Source organism: Lutra lutra, chromosome 2, assembly GCF_902655055.1.
Source record: "Lutra lutra chromosome 2, mLutLut1.2, whole genome shotgun sequence".
Taxonomy (NCBI): Eukaryota; Metazoa; Chordata; class Mammalia; order Carnivora; family Mustelidae; genus Lutra; species Lutra lutra.
Window position 1 is genome coordinate 147,841,268 of NC_062279.1, and position 16,980 is coordinate 147,858,247.

General features: G+C 43.8%; 1 protein-coding gene across 1 annotated transcript in view; it reads right to left on the reverse strand.

The window, feature by feature from the left end:
• LOC125093545 (cytokine-dependent hematopoietic cell linker-like) overlaps positions 1–16,980 on the reverse strand; it is a 194,307-nt gene that overhangs the window by 146,497 nt on the left and 30,830 nt on the right. The window contains exon 3 of the mRNA XM_047718888.1: positions 9,989–10,041. Coding sequence (XP_047574844.1) covers positions 9,989–9,999 — 11 coding nt within the window. The 5' untranslated portion in view covers positions 10,000–10,041. The remainder of the gene's footprint in view (positions 1–9,988; positions 10,042–16,980) is intronic.

Here is a 16,980-nt window from a genome sequence, read left to right on the forward strand (position 1 = left end):
TGGGGGTGGGAATTTGTGATCACAGAAAAGTGGATGAAACTTCAAAAGCAGTGGTAATTTTAAATAGCAGATTTTTAAATTTTTCTTAATACTTTATGCATATCTTACGACTACTGTTTTGTTTCTAATCAATATTGAAAGCAATTGAAGAAACTAAAGGGAGAAAATAAGACCTTGCCAATGATGGCAGGGGAAGTTTTCCTGTTTCTACCACATAACTTATCTTGGATCTTTGATGGAATCCTCAGAAAAGTCCACAGAAGAGTATCTGGGTGTAGAATATTCATTATTCAAAGAATTTTTTTTCAAACAAACAATGGCAACGAATAGTAGCCCGAGTTCCTCTAATTGCAGCCTGTCCAAAAGGTGACATCACGGGAGTTTTTAAATGTTGCAATTCCAACCCAGACCATTATCCTCTTTCTGATTATAGACTGTGGCTCCCCCCCCCCCCACCAATAAAGAGGTGTGCGAAGTAGAATTCTACTATCCATCATAAGCCACCAAGAAATTCTCTCTCCAATTACTTAGAATTAGATTTTAAGGAATTAAAAAAATCAAATTATCAGTCAATTTAAAGTTACCCCTTTATAGAGTTCTTCCAGCTGTGGTGGTTAGTCCATTCCTGCTCCCTCTTCCGTTTGCTGCTTAGTGACATCTCATCAGCCTCCAAGCTCAGCTCAACTGTCACTTCCTCTGTGATGATGTCTCTTCTACCAACCACTGCACTCCTTTTCCAAGATTTGCTCCCAGACAAAATAACCCCGGTGTCCCTTTAGCACTTCACACATACTCGGGGCAAAGAACACTTTATTAGCACTCTGTTTTCCCCCAATTAGTTATTTATTGCCATTCTCATCTAGAATTGATGTTCTTTAAAGTGGGATATCAAGTCATAAGAATCTCTAAATTATATCCCAAATATTCAACAGCAAAGGGTCTTGTATGAAGTAATAATTGTGATCGTAAAAATAGTAGACAATATCTATTCTAGACATCTATTGTTACATAACTCATCACTCCAAAGCAGTGGCTTAGAAATGAGGATTTATTTTTACCTCTCCTGGCTCTCAGCTGGGAGGGTTCCTCTGAGGCTCTGTCTTGCTATTGCATTCAGATGGTTATCTAAGAGCTGGGCCAGGCTGAATGCCCAAGATGGCCTTCCAGCTCTCATGTCTGGTGCCTGGTGCCCTTTAGCCTCCCTGGCTCTCCGTGGGGGCTTCTCCCACATGGCTTATACTTCCCACAGCATGGTGGTCATAGTGTATGACCAGTGGAAGCCAGCTTCCAAAGGCAGGAACCAGAGCCGCCTGGCTGCGAAGGCCTATTCCCAGACTTGGCACAGTGTCCCTTCTGTCATATTCCATTGGTCAGTGCTGTCACAGGCCCACACACATTAAAGAAGGTGGAGGAAAGATTCACTTCTGAATGGGAAGTATCCAGGTCACATTGCACTATAGCATGTGTCATGTTCAGAAAATACAATCTGTTATAACATCTGTGGAGTACCCCCTCCGTGTCAGACACAGTGCTAAACATATTGCATATATATATATATATATATTATATATATATATATTATATATATATATGATTATATTTATTTGAGAGAGGAGCAAGAGAGAGTGCAAACAGCAGGGGAGAGGCAGAGAGAGAGGGAGAGGGAGAAAGAGACTCCCTGCTGAGCTGGGAGCCCAACTTGGGACTTGATCCCAGGACCCTGAGATTATTACCTGAGCCAAAGGCAGATGCTTAAATGACTTACCCACCACAGCACCCCATACTGCATATATTAAGTCACTTAACCTAACCCTTCTCAAGCTTCTTTGAGATAGCTACTACCTCCATTTAATAGATAAAGACAAAACAAAACAAAACAAAAACAAACAAACAAAGGCTCAGAGAGGCTAATGAATTGCCTTAAATGTCACAGCCAGTAAGTGGTAGAGCTGATAATCCCAGTAGATGACTCCAGAGTCCATTCTCTTAATCACGAAAGTGTTTAGCCTCCTTGTTTCGAGAGCTAAATAAACATTTGACTTTATTACTTTCCTCTTTGACTAACTCAACAGAATAATTTTTAAGCTCTTAAAATACGTATCTTAAAAAAAGGAGGCAAGTGTTATGATCAGCACTGGGTGTTATACACAACTAATGAATCATTGAACACTACATCAAAAACTAATGATGTGGGGCACCTGTGTGGCTCAGTGGGTTAAACCCTTGCTTTCAGCTCGGGTCATGAACCCAGGGTCCTGGGATCGAGCCCTGCATTGGGCTCTCTGTTCAGCAGGGAACCCTTTTCCTCCTCTCTCTGCCTGCCTCTCTGCCTACTTGTGATCTCTGTCTGTCAATAAAAAAATAAATAAATAAAATCTTAAAAAAAAAAAAAACTAATGATGTAACTATATGTTGCCTAACTGAACATAATAAAAAAAAAATCGGAGTATGTATGTGAGGGATACATGGAAACTCTGTACTATTTTGCAATTTTTCTATAAGTCTAAAAGTAGTTCAAAATAAAAAGTTCAATAAAAGCCTGCTTAAAGAAACAAAGACAAATAAAATCACTGAAAAAAAATCCCACCCTGGGGCGCCTGGGTGGCTCAGTGGGTTAAAGCCTCTGCCTTCAGCTCAGGTCATGATCCCAGGGTCCTGGGATCAAGCCCCGCATCCGGCTTCCTGCTCAGCGGGGAGCCTGCGTCCCCTCTTTCTCTCTCTGCCTGCCTCTCTGCCTACTTGTGATCTCTCTCTATCAAATAAAAAAAAATAAAAAAAAATCTTAAAAAAAAAAATCCCACCCCCCTCCAGAAAAAGTAATGGTAAAGAATGGAAACTGAGAACAGAACCATACAGGATGCCCTCCTACTCTTCTACTTGATATTTGGCTTGTGCTCTGGTTTGTGACCTGATCTCTCTTCACCAGGAATACTGAAATTCTGTGTATCCAAGGCTCTGGGAAATTCCTTTTGCTCTTTCTAATGAGTACCTTTTTTCTAGGTTCCTGATTTTTGATCCCAAATCAAGTCCCTCCACAACTTTTGAAAACTTTTTCAGCGTTTTCATATCAGGTGCATTTGAACATGACCAAAATTTTCATGAGGCCCACTTTCCTCTCTTCCTGTGTCTTATTGGTGGGGGAGTGTTGTGTATATGGAGACTAGAACAAGTGGGTGACTAGTGGTTTAGACTTCATGGAAGACCCAAGCTGAGATGCTGGACCTTGCTTTCAATTTCTCTGCACATTTACACACTCAAATCCTATGCAATTATTATAAACTGTCATTGTGGGTCAGGTTCTCCAAACACTGGCCTGACTCATGGGATTTCCCTGGAGTGGTTGGTTTTGTGTATTGCCAGGTGATAAAACACAGTATCTTAAGACATAGAGGTATTAATAGAACTTGTCAAAGTGTATTGTTTTCTAGCAGTGGGAGAATATAAAATATGATGTGTCTAAATGATGAAAGATTATAAAGCTATGGAAAAGACTTTAGAAATACTGGAAAATAGTTATAATATGTTAACATTAAAAAAACAAAATAGGGGCGCCTGGGTGGCTCAGTGGGTTAAGCCGCTGCCTTCGGCTCAGGTAATGATCTCAGGGTACTGGGATCGAGTCCTGCATCGGGCTCTCTGCTCAGCGGGGAGCCTGCTTCCCTCTCTCTCTGCCTGCCTCTCCGTCTACTTGTGATCTCTCTCTGTCAAATAAATAAATAAAATCTTTAAAAAAAATAAAAAATAAAAAAACAAAATAGAATGCATAGTTTTATAAGAAAGCTTAAAATATGTCTATAACATTGACCACTTTTCAGTTGTTCTGTTATGGTCTTTTTCCTTTGTATGGATGTCTTTGTATTTTTAAATTTCCTACAATGAATATACATTACTGGTATGACAACAGTAAACTCAAAATAAGTCGTAGCCTTCTCTATTCTTTGTGATGTTGTTAAAGGCATAAGCATGAAAAGTCCAACCTTGTAGCTAGTCAACAGGACACCAAGTTTGGTCAACTGGAAATTTCCCGAGTGGCGGCAGGTGAGTGAAGTCAGGTCATTCCTTCACCAGCTGGTAATTTTGCCATTAAGGGGAAAGAAGGCTATCTTGGACTTCTCCATTGGCCCATCCTCACCTATCTCCATGAGTCTCAGGGCCAGCTCCTCCTGCTGTTCCTGCACAGGAACGAACCACCGGCCATGTCTGCAACCTCTGGCAAACGCTTGCCCTGGATCTCAGCTGTGTTTCTCACAGCTGGCAGCTTTTTAATTACCAGCCAACCACGAAGCTGAATGGTAGCGATGCGACTCTGATGGCACCAGCGGATGGGCCTGGTTGGCCCGAGAGCTGGTTCATAATTACTTCTGGGGAACTAGGAAGGCAGCCACACTGCTGACTCTGCTGGGTGCAAGACTCTGATCTCGGGATGCCAGAATTGCAGCTTCTCGTTTCCCCAAGATTCAGTGGGATTTACACTTATGAATTTCTGCAAATCAAAACGAAGTTGTTCCCCGAGGTTGAAGGCAGGGGTTGTTCACCTATATCATGGAGGAAAATAATGACCTAGAGTTTACTGGGAGTTTTATCATGCATACATATGGAAGGAAATGTCATTTATGGGCCATCTCCTGTGTACCAGACAGTGAGCTGGGCTCTTTGGAGAGAAGCTGATATCCATCCCCACCCAGCAATTGAGTGGCTTTTATCATGCCAGGTTTCAAAGAGAAAATATGCCTCTCATAAGCAAAACAGTCGTTCCATTTGGGGATGTGTCCCTGATGAGAAATACATAAAGATGATATTCTTGATCATCACGAAACAGTTCAGTATGATACAATGATCATGGATTTTGGAATCCAACACATGTGACTCTAGCTGACTCTGAATTTGGAGACATGTTACCCTGGCTGGCAGTCTTATGTGGTGACCTGGGAGTGGGGTTTTGTGCTAAATAGCCACACAGTGTGGCACATATCCTCATGCAAATGGCTAGTGGTGTGCCGGCCTGTAGGCACTCCCAGTTTGTTGCACTGTTTATCTCTTTACCCTTCCTTTTGCACAACCAGACTGTGCACTTAGGTTGGAAAAGTATGGCAGGGGAGATTGTTATTTCCTTAGTGAAATGTACAGGGTCAACGAATAACATAGCCTGGAAGTTGGCTTTGTTGGTGTCAATACAAAGAGGAGCTTTCCTCCAATTTTTAAGCTGCTGGCTGCCTCCGAAGGTAGTGAGTATTCAAGAAGATTCTCAAGTCTGGAGTTACAGTCATGGGTAGCAGCTTGAATTCCATACCTCTAAGACTCTCTCTAGCTCTCAAACTATTTTATTGGTTTGCTTTGTTTACCATCAACTCTTGCCCAAATAAAGGAATATGAAAGACAAGTTTCCTAAAACAAGAGAAGAAATAGTGGGTTGTTGTCAGATAACTTGATTGAACCTGTGTCCCTGTTAAATAATAGATAGTCATGATTTGTTTTACATGTGATAGGACACAGCATTGCATGCTAGGGACCAGAGTGACACAGCCTTCTCTAATACTCCTGGAGTATAAAGTTTAAATTGGCAATAAAACTGCCTCATAAACTTTATGGGTAACAACTGAAATGTCCAACACCAAGGTCAAGACAAAATAAACCACTGGATAAAATACATGTCTGCCATTCCTTACCCAAATTCCTTAGGGCTAGGGATTCAGAATATTTTGGATTTTTGGAAAGTAATATTGTGCATATAATGATACCAGCAATTTCACCTGTAGGTTTTGGAGCAATGCCTGGTCATTAAACATACTGATATTTCTGCTGTGAAACATGAAGATATATTAAAAGTAAGAGGGATAAATGAAGAGCATACATAACTTAATTTCATTGTAGGTCAAGTTTTACTGCCAAATTAGTTACAGACAGTTTTCAGTATTTTGGAGGTTTTGGCTTTGGAATCATGGTTAAATGATTGTGAACCTTCTTTAAGCACTAGCCTTAAAACACTGTGATTTTGAAGAAGGTCATGATGTGGGACCATGCTCATAACACAAAATGGTATGATTGAATGAATGAAAACAGCAGAAGTGTTAAAAGTAGGTTTGCTGAAATTTTAATATATTACACAAGGATACAGAAATAGGACTTCAGAAACCTGCAGCAAAATAGTGGTATTATTTGGATGCTAAGATAAATGGTGACTTTCGTTTCATTCTTTGTACTTTTATATATTTTCTAAAATTTCCATGAAGACTGAGTAATTTTAACAATGAGCAAAGTCAGTTGGCCATCATACCTTTTCAGCACAATTCAAAGTGGGCACTACAGGGGCGCTTGCCCCCATCAGCCTCCAATCTGGGATGTGTTGAGTGTGTCTCCCTCTTGAGTGCCCGAAGCAGCCTGGCCAGGGTAAGGCATTTGCTTACTATAAGGGCCTAAAGGCAATCACTCCCATGACCTCCATCTCTTTCAAAACACTTAGAGCTGTAGCACCAAGGTTCTTATCAGTTCTGTTCAGAATGATGAAGAGATCCTGGAACCAAACGCCAAGACCCCTTCATCCATCCCTGAAGGAGTAGGTAGGTCTGTCTACTCTAACAGCACTGATGCACTCCAAGGAGTGGAACTTTAGGTACTTTGATAGATTGTTCAGGAGGCTGAAAGTTTGTTGCAGGGAGAAGAAATATGAAATAGCCTGCTAATTTCAGAAGGAATTTAGGACCATGATATCCAGAGTCCTTAACATTGGTGGTGCTCTCCCATCACTTTTTGTATAAGACTAAAATGATCTGCACAACACACAGCTAATGCTATTTGAGGGTAGGGACTAGAACTTTCTCATCTTTATAAGAGAGGTCCCTAGCCTGAAACCCAGTACAGTGCATACTCAGTAAATGCTGTTGACTGAACTGACACATTTATAGGGAAAAACATGTGCATGTACTTGTATTGTGCATATATGTATACATACGTGTGTGTGTGTGTGTGTGCAAATGTGTAATTTATCTCTATACCATCCTTTCATTTGTGTTCATTCGTTTGTTCATTTGTTCATTCATTCATTCATTGTAAAAGTGCCCAATGGGAGACAGTAAGGGACTAGCTGTAGTTACAAAGGTCATTTAGAATTCCAGGTTAAAAAATTACAAGGAACTCCAGGTTACAGAGTTGTAAGACCTCTTGCAACAGCATTTTGCAACCCTAGCTGTGGATAAGACTGAGTTGAGCATTGTAAGTAAAGTCAGTGTCCAGGCATTCTGATTCCTTTCATCTGGGGGAGGACACTGAAATTGCTTTTCATTTGGAGCCTCCTTGATGATCCTATGGTTCAGTCAGGTTTAAAATCTACCACCCTGGTCTAATGATTTTCACAGAGAAAGGAGTGCTCCCCCAAGGCAGAGCAGGAGAAAACCTATGTGTGTGTGTGTATGTGTGTATATGGTGGGAGGGTCAAAAATTTCCAAATTATGCTCTTGCAACATCCCATATGTGACCGCCTTCTCTGAGTCCTATCTTGGCAAATATCATAGCTGCTTCTCAAGCATGCCAGAAGGGAGAGAGCTCTCTGGGCCACTGTTCTAGCCAGGTGTGTCTCAAACTTTAATGTGGCTAGAAATCAACTGGGGAGCTTGTGAAAATACAGATTCTGATTCAGGATCCTAAGGAGAGAAAAGGAATGTTTATGAAGTTGTGATTATGCAGTCTGTCCTCTGGGAGCTTCACATCACACACAATTTTAATGCTGAACTCTGAAAGCCTCCTTTTGGAAGCCTGATGAGATGAGATTGCCAAGAGGTCAACTGTCTGGCTAAAAATAAAAGCTATCCAAAGTCCTCATGGGAGGGAGACACCTTTCTTCTCTATGCAGGAGACTGTTGGCATAGTGTGGAATCACAGGGAGAAACAGAAGCAGGGATGCAGGGTAGGGGCTCTCAATCACAAAACCAGTTGGAAACTTATAGCAAATACTGCTGAGATTGTCAAAGTAACCCCACAGTGCCCCCCAAGAAGGGGGTGGGTCTGGAAATAAAGCATGCCCTAGCAGGTTGAATGACAGCTCTAAAATATTTCCATGCCAAATCCTAGGCACTTGTGAACATGACCTTATGAGGAAGAAGAGTCCTTGCAGATGTAATTAAGTTACGGATTTTGAGATGAAATCATCCTGGACTATTAGAGGGACCCTAAACCAAATGACAAATGTCCTTATAAGGGAAACACGAGGGAGATCTGAGATAGGCTGAGGAAGAGAAGGCATAGACACAGAGAAAAAGGCCAGTGAGAGTGGAGACAGCCAGTGGAGTGATGTAGGCACCAGCTGAGGAACACCTGGGGCCATCAGAAACTGGGGACAAGGTGGCAGTGGTGGTAAGAAGGGATTTTCCTCTGAGGCTTTGAAGTGAGCAGGGGCCTGTGCACAACTTGATTTTGGACTTTTGTCTCCGTGAACTCTGAAAGAACACAGTTTTGGTTGTTTTAAGCCACCCAGGTTGGTGGGAAGCAGATGCACCTGCCTCACCATTCATTCCACTGCCACAGACTTTGTTTATCTTACAGTGAAGCTGCTGACTGCCATGTCCATCAATGATTATAGTTCATTGTCTTTGTCATGCGACCCTGATCAGCCAGCTCTCTGACCAACTCTGGCCTCACCTGCCCAGCCCCTGCCTCCCTCAGTTTCCTGCAGAGTGGGATAAATAGGGAATCAGACTCCAGTTCCAGCCCTGGCTCCATCCCCACTTTCTGTGCTGTCTCAGGGGAGTCACTTAGACCAGGAAGCTGATGCCCAGAGAAGGTGGTGATGCCTGCCATCTGACCACACTCGCCGCCACCCTCGTAAGATCAAAGAAAAGAATGGCGTCCTGGCATCTCACACCGAGGAGGCTCCATGAGCTAGATTCTGAGCCAAAGGCAGAGCCCACCTGTGAACCATCTGCCAGGAAGCTTCCACTGTACCTCCATGGCAAGAAGAGATGCAAGAGCCCAGCTTCTACATCCCACAGGCCTGGGCCTGGCTGTGTGTCAGTTTGCCCCCCTCCAGACACCTAGGGGCAACTGGGACAGCTGTGATGCTGGAACTTCCGCCTCTGTGTCACTCTGGACACCAACCCTGCCTCCAGCACCCACCTAGGAGACCCAGGCATCACCTGATTACCCTGGGCTGTCCCCCAGGCTCCCTCCAGGACCAGGAATCCACCTAGAAACCAGTCAGTTAGTTCTCCTTCTCCAGGACAGACCCTGCTTTCTGGAGGAAAGATCAGGTAATGCCCCAAATATCAAACAGCTGTAAAATGATGGAGCAAAACAAAGGATGCACACTAGGTCTTCCTAACTCTGAAACTCATGCTCTGTCTCACACAATGACTGTGAGAATAACAGCACTACCTTTCCAACTGGCACAATAAAGCAAAGTAGATTGATTTTAAAATTTGTACACCAAATTTTTTCAATTAAAAACTTTTTTTTGGTGTGTTTTTCATTATAGATATCTCTTACAAATTGGAGGTCTGCTCTTTTTTATTTATTATAGTCATAGACATCAGGAACAGGATGGGTATTTTTTGTGGAATTAGATACACTTTAGGATACCCTCAACTGACCACTTCACCCCTTTGGGTGCTCCACAAAGAGACAGCTGGATTCTAAGTTCTCTGCGGTGGGAACAAGTGTGACAACCATGGTCGCTTTGGTTCTACCTTCAGGCAATGGGGTGTAACACAATGGGTGGTATTTGGGGGTGGCCTTCTAGCATTCTGGTGCTGGGGTGTCTTGTCCCTGTCCTGGCGGCACTCCCATGCTGGGCAAGAGCAAGTGGACTGCCCACAGAAAAAGCCGGTGTTATCGGAAAGATGCTCAGTGAACACGAACACGCACAACCTTGACCCCGGACTCTCCGGCTCGGCCCTGAAACCGGAAATGCCCTTCTCACGGGGGTGCGGTGCGGGAACACCCTTCCTTCCCCCGCCAAGAGAGGGGAGATTGGGACTCACAGTGACGTCACGGTACTTACTGTCTGTTCATAGTTCTTGGCGCCCCACAAATAAGAGGGATCTTCAGTTCAGCCTGTGGAAACAAAAAGTGAACTCGTTACTAAGCCAGACACATCATGTTTTAATTCTGGTGAACACTACTGTCGTTTCTTGTTAAAATGGGACACAGGTGCCAGCTAAGAGGAAGTGATGGGAAGAGAATCAATCCAGGTCGATAATTGGTTTATTTCTGGAGCGGGGTTGGGGAGGGGACTTTTCCCTGAAATGCTGTCCTCTTTCTGTCAGGATCCATCCCGTCTGCCTCGGGGAGCTGAGCACACACATCCTGAGTCTGGTTTTCCCTAGCGTGCAATTGTGTACTTCCCCTGGGCACCCAGGATGTGTTAGCCCCTGCTTGGAGGGGGGGCTGTGCTCTGGGCGCCTGTGCTCATGCAGGAGAAGGAATGTTTCTCCTTTCCACGCGTGACCTGCCATGAAATATTTATTGGGAAGCTTCAATTCTATAGCACTTCACACAGAACACAACATTTTATTTGTGGCTTGTATTCACTCACATAGGAGAGATTATTAACTCCGTTTACCATATAAATTAGCCGTAGGGACCCTGGGAGTATTCAGTAGGAGCTTTACATCAGTGATTACACTTAATCTACACAAAGGCCCTGGGGGTATGAAGGATATTGCCTATGGTATCAGTTGGAGTTCTAGCAAGAAACAGATAGCATGCTCAAATTGATAATTTGAGAAGTTTAAAAAAAAAGATGGTTTAAAGGTTATGAACAGGGGTGCCTGGGTGGCATAGTGGGTTAAGCCTCTGCTTTCCGCTCAGGGTCCTGGGATCCAGCCCGACACTGGGCTCTCTGCTCAGCAAGGAGCCTGCTTTCCCTTCTCTGCCTGCCGCTCTGCCTACTTGTGATCTCTCTCTGTCAAATAAATAAATTAAAAAAAAATTTAAATGTATGAACAGTGTATGGGGAGACCATAAAGGAAAGTGAAGGGCCTGGGTGTGTTTTTGCCATGCTTGGGCCTGGAGGAGTCAGGGGAGATAGGGGTCACTGGGACCCAGACAGGGGGCTAATGGGAAGGGAACTGAGGCTTTCACAGTATGAGGGACACACAGGGAGGAAATGTGGTAGGTGAGAAAACCCCATCTCACACTTCTCTTGGCCAGAATCTCCTGTTGCTGTCTCCCATTGGCCAAACTCAACAGGAACCCAAGGGTGAGGAGGCATTGTTGCAGTTTCTACATCAGCCTCCTGGGACTCCCGTCTGAGCATAGCAGGGTAGGGAGTGGACTTTAATGGTAAAAAGAATGAGGTTCAGGGAAGTTAACTTAAGTGCCCCAAATCACCCATGTGCAGGAGAAGTCTGAATGCATAGGACTTAAAAATGCCATTTCCTGGCCAGTTACCGTATTACACCCCACTGAGCTCTAGGCACTTCTAGATCATCCTGCCAGCCATCTGTTGGCATTTATCCATCCATCTATCCAACTGCTATTTACTGAAAACTTACTTTGTGCAAATATTGTGCCCAAAAAGACATAGTCTCTGTCCTCAAGGCACTCCTAAAGCTCAGTATCATATCGATTCTGCCTCTTTCTAGGATGGCTGTTATCTAAATGCTTTGTAAAAACAGATGCATCTGAAACAAAACAAATCCTCTATGCTTTGGAGTCCAGGGGAATCTTCACAAAAGAGAGAGTCCTTGAACTGAGTCTTGCAGAGTGAGTCTACCTTTTCTTAGCCCAGAAGCAGGGGAAGTGTGTTGGGCAAATGCAGTGACATGTGCAAAGATATGAAGATGTTAGAATACCCAGTGTTCCTGAGACGCTTTGTCCTGCTTGTGGGAACACGGGGGTCAGCAGCTTGAATATTAATAGTACATGGGAAGGGATCCACTGGGTTTTGATTGTTAGGGACCATGCATGACAAAGACTGGGCTTTGGACTTGAGCTCTATGTCCTGGACCAGTAACGGCAGGAGAGTTATTAAAGAGCCAGACTAAGCTCCAGGTGTTCAGAAACCCTGTGTGTGACTTCACAGCTGCGTGCCCCACTTTCTGCTTCCAGTGAGTTGCTGCATGGAAAGGGGAGACAGCTGCTAGGCTCTCATCCACGGACAGTCCTCTCTGGATGTGGTGTGGTATATCTAGGGCTTGGCCTCTTTGAAAGTTGTCTCCTCCATGGAGGTGGGGAACAGGGCTTGAACCTTTACCCACATAACACAAACGATGTGCACCAAATACTGGAAAGGTCCTGAACTGAATGTTGAAGGATGCTGCTTGGTCCCAGCACTGTTGTTAACTGTCTGTGTGACCTTGTAGGAGCAGTCGGTGTCTCCTCATTTATAAATGCTAATGCATAAATCTTTCTTTTACTGTGCTGTTTTAAGTATGAAATCAGTTGATGCATCTGAAAATGTTTTGCAAACAATACAACATTATGGAAAGATGCACAGACAATCACTTGTATAACAAAGTCTGCAGATTGCTGTAACCTCAGCTATGTTACATTTGGGTTTCTAGGGTTATACTGATATTGATTGTTGGATATTAATATTTAGAGGAATTAAATTATTTGATTATGGTCACATAGGACAGATTTGCTCCCCCTTCCCCACTTCAGGACCATCCACCACTTAAATGTGTTGCTTAAACATTCCCTTCATTTTTTTTTTTTTAATTTCTTTTCAGTGTAACAGTATTCATTGTTTTTGCACCATACCTGGTGCTCCATGCAATCCGTGCCCTCCTTAATACCCACTACCTGGTTCCCCCAACCTCCCACCCCCTGCCCCTTCAAAACCCTCAGGTTGTTTTTCAGAGTCCATAGTCTCTCATGGTCCTTACAATTTCCCTCAACTCCCTTCTCCTCTCCATCTCCCCATGTCCTCCATGTTATTTGTTATGCTCCACAAATAAGTGAAACCATATGATAATTGACTCTCTCTGCTTGACTTATTTCACTCAGCATAATCTCTTCCAGTCCTATCCATGTTGCTACAAAAGTTGGGTATTCATCCTTTCTGATGGAGGCATAATACTCCATAGTGTATATGGACCACATCTTCCTTATCCATTCGTCCGTTGAAGGGCATCTTGGTTCTTTCCACAGTTTGGCGACCGTGGCCATTGTTGCTATAAACATTGGGGTACAGATGGCCTTTCTTTTCACTACATCTGTATCTTTGGGGTAAATACCCAGTAGTGCAATTGCCTTCATTTCTTTAAGTGCATCAGTAAGCAATGTTGATAACTGGGATACAGGAAGATAATTTTAATGGAAAGATCATAGGGTGCAGGACAGTCCCCTCCAAGGGTTTACTGCTTCAGATCAGAGGCCTGGGGAGGTGGCCCCAGGGAAGAAGCTGCTTTCCAGCCTCACCTGCCATCTTCTGTATAGCCTTGAACAAGGTACTGAAGTGTTCTGCCTCAGTTTTTCACTTGAAAAATGATCAAGTTTGGCCAAATAGGTCTCTTCCAGCTCAAAGATTCTGTAAAATAATCTGAGGGCTTTAGAGGAGAGTGGGGGTGAGGGGATAGGTTAGCCCTGTGATGGGTATTAAGGAGGGCATGCATTGCAAGGAGCACTGGGTGTTATACACAAAAAATGAATCATGGAACGCTATATGAAAAGTTAATGATGTACTGTGTGGTGGCTAAAACAACATAATAAAAATGAATATAAAAAAGATACAAAGAATAGTTCTATTTTAAAAAAAAACCAACAAAACTATAATTCTGTGGTGCCTGGGTGGCTCAGTCAGTTGAGCATCTGCCTTCAGCTCAGGATCCTGGGATTAAGCCCCATATCGGGCTCCTTGCTCAGTGGGGAGTCTGCTTCTACCTCTTTCTCTGTGCTCTCTCAAAGTTGGGGGAAATTGGAGGGGGAGACGAACTATGAGAGACTGTGGACTCTGAGGAACTAACTGAGGGTTTTGGAGGGGAGGGGGATGGGAGGTTGGGTGAGCCTGGTGGTGGGTATTGTGGAGGGCATGTATTGCATGGAGCATTGGGTGTGGTGCATATACAATGAATTCTGGAACACTGAAAAGAAATAATAAAAAAAAATCCTAAAGAAAAAGCCCTGTAATTCTTTCATATTTGGTGACAAAAAAATAGTCTAAAAAAGTTGGATGTATGTTCTTATGTTTCTCCCATTTTACTGTCTTCTCTAATCAAGCTTTCTGCAGAGGCTTTGCTGAAGTCTTCACATGGAGGGCGTCAGGAATGGACAGGGTAGGGGCTGGGGAGGAAACCCTTAACTTTTGCCCTGTCCTTCAACCTTCGTAAATTATTTGATCTGTAACAGCTCATGATTTAAAATCTTAGTAAGTGTTCAGAACAGATATAACTAGCAGCTTGTGAGAGATGTGAACGGCCTATTATATAAAAAGAATTTTAAAATGTCGTGAGAGGCATCCAAACTTTCTAGCATTTAAAAAGCAAAATTTGGGGTCTTAGTGACCCACAACAAAGTACAAGCCAACCAGGTGGTGGCATCAGCATGACGTAATGGGTGGCGCTTTCCAAGATAAGCTGCTCTTAGCTTTATTCCGAGCGTCTAAGAGCTGCCCCAGAATGCTGTAGTTCTGTCTGATCTCAGTCACTTTGAAAAGGATGTGGTGAGAATGAGGTGTGGTGAGGCAGACAGAAAGTATTTCGTGTCCATAGGCTTTAGGAAGGTGATACATTATCAAGGCTCTTTCCTTCCTGACATGTGTATGTAATGAACATCCAATGCCTATTATGTGTCCCTGCTCCACCTCAGGTAACCCCATAGGTTCTGTATTATCATCCTTATTTTAAACAAAACCAAACTGACATTCACGGAAGTTAAGTAACGGGCCCTACATTGCACGTACAATAAGCTGGTGTTGCAAACCATTGCCCGTGATACTTTTTTTTTTTTAAAGATTTTATTTATTTGACAAAGATCACAAGTAGGCAGAGAGGCAGGCAGAGAGAGAGGAGGAAGCAGGCTCCCCGCTGAGCAGAGAGCCCGATGTGGGGCTCGATCCCAGGACCCTGAGATCATGACCTGAGCCGAAGGCAGAGGCTTTAACCCACTGAGCCACCCAGGCACCCCGCCCTTGATACTTTTTAGTAATACGTTTGGGGCAACAATCTACCTGCCCTGAGCCTCAGTTCGCTCATACGTGATGTGGGGGTAACACAACAGCTATGGTAGGGCTCCTGTGAGGATTACAGGAAAGATATCAAAGCTATCTAAGATATGGAAAGATAGGGATTGACGTTAACTTGATCTTTAAGATGAAACGTCCTGTATGACTTAGAGGCTTTGGTCTTCAAAAATGAGAAGCACTTCCCTCTGCTCATGACCATGGGTGGGGCAAGCAGGGGTTCTCACAGCTCTCTGACCTTCAGAATTACCTGGGGGGCTATTACAAATACTGAAGCCCCATAAAATTTGATCCAGTTGTCCTGGGGTGGAGCCCAGATACCGCTATTTTTAAAAATGCCCCGGGTATTTTGAGGCGCATGGCAGCAGAATGAAGTGGACGTGAGAGCTTCCCTTCTCAGCTCTCTGCCTGGGGCCACACACTGGCATTTTCTCATTCCTAAGCGATGTACCAAAGGGTACGTCCATCTGCCTCACTGTCCCCGGCTCATCCTAAATGGAAATTCAGCCATGCCGCTGTTCATAATAACTCTATATGCTTGAAGTTACTTCTGTGTTAATTTTCAGTGAAATGCGTAAAGCAAACCCACCGCGTCCAACACTGACACCACAGATAAGAGTGGGAAAGGCTTCGAATCTCACCAGGCAGTGATTCCTGTGTCAGGTCTCGCTGTAGGCAATGAGTGAGTAAAACCAGGCTCCCACAACTGTCGTTTCGGTTTGGAATTGTTCATGTATTCTGTGAGGTTCTGCTATGTGCTAAGCACCATCCATATAGATATTAGGAATTAGAGACCACAGAAAAAGGCCCTGTCTTGTAACACTGGTTTGTTTCTTCACGGCACTGAAAGCAACTATATTAAATATGTGTCTGTAAATAATAGAGGAATATATGGTGGTATTGGAACACAGAGGAAAGCATGCCCAGAGGGGTCCATGCACCTTCTTGGGGTCAGTGGAAGATTACCTTACTCGTTTTTCTACTGCTCCTTATGGTTGTCCTGATTCCTTCTTGGGGCATGATAATGGAAGGGAGAGGGGACCCTCAGGCCATCATGGAGCTTCCAGGTCTAGAGATTGTTCAAGATAAAAGAGCAACCCAGAGATGCTATAAGGTCCAGCCAGGGAGAAAAATCTCATGTGTTTGTACATTTATTTATTTATTTTTTTTATAGGAATTGGGGCATTTCCTTCAGTTTCTCTTCCTAGTTAGCCACAGAAACAAAGGCTAAATGTGGCTTTTGTGATCAAAGAGAAGGCATGCTCAGGTGCCATCTGTCAGTCACAGCAGGGTCCTTGGTGCAAATGGCACTGATATGTCCAGAGCTGGCTCTGCGGTGGGAATGCTGGCAGAAGCACGTGGGATTCCCGAAAAGAGACTGCACTCTGCCTATGGGGGCCCACAGTCAGGGAGGAACCGGCAGGAGATCCTGGGGCCCTGGGGAGTCTGTGAGGACAGGCCACCTCTTTTCATGATCACTGTTTATTTCTCCAACAAGGAGAGATATCAACTGTATTAAACATTAGATGCCAATGCAAATCTCATCTTAAATGCCAACATGGGCGCTATAATTGCCGGACTAATGTACCAGCTTCCAAAGCCTAGGCAGGAAAAACAGAATACACTATAATTCATTTTGGCTTAGAGATCTGTGCTTTCATTTCACTGACAGAATTCTCATGGGATTTACAGACATCTAAGGCTCTGGAACTCCTTGGAGTCCAAAATGAGTCCAGTTTGAGCAACATTGCTTTACCCTATGGTACCAACATTAAAAGCCAATCCGTTGCTCTCAAGGGATACAGAGGCCCATATCAAAGAGAGGAGCACAGTGTGGCTAGGGTCCTGAGAGTAGAGGAGTCCCTGCA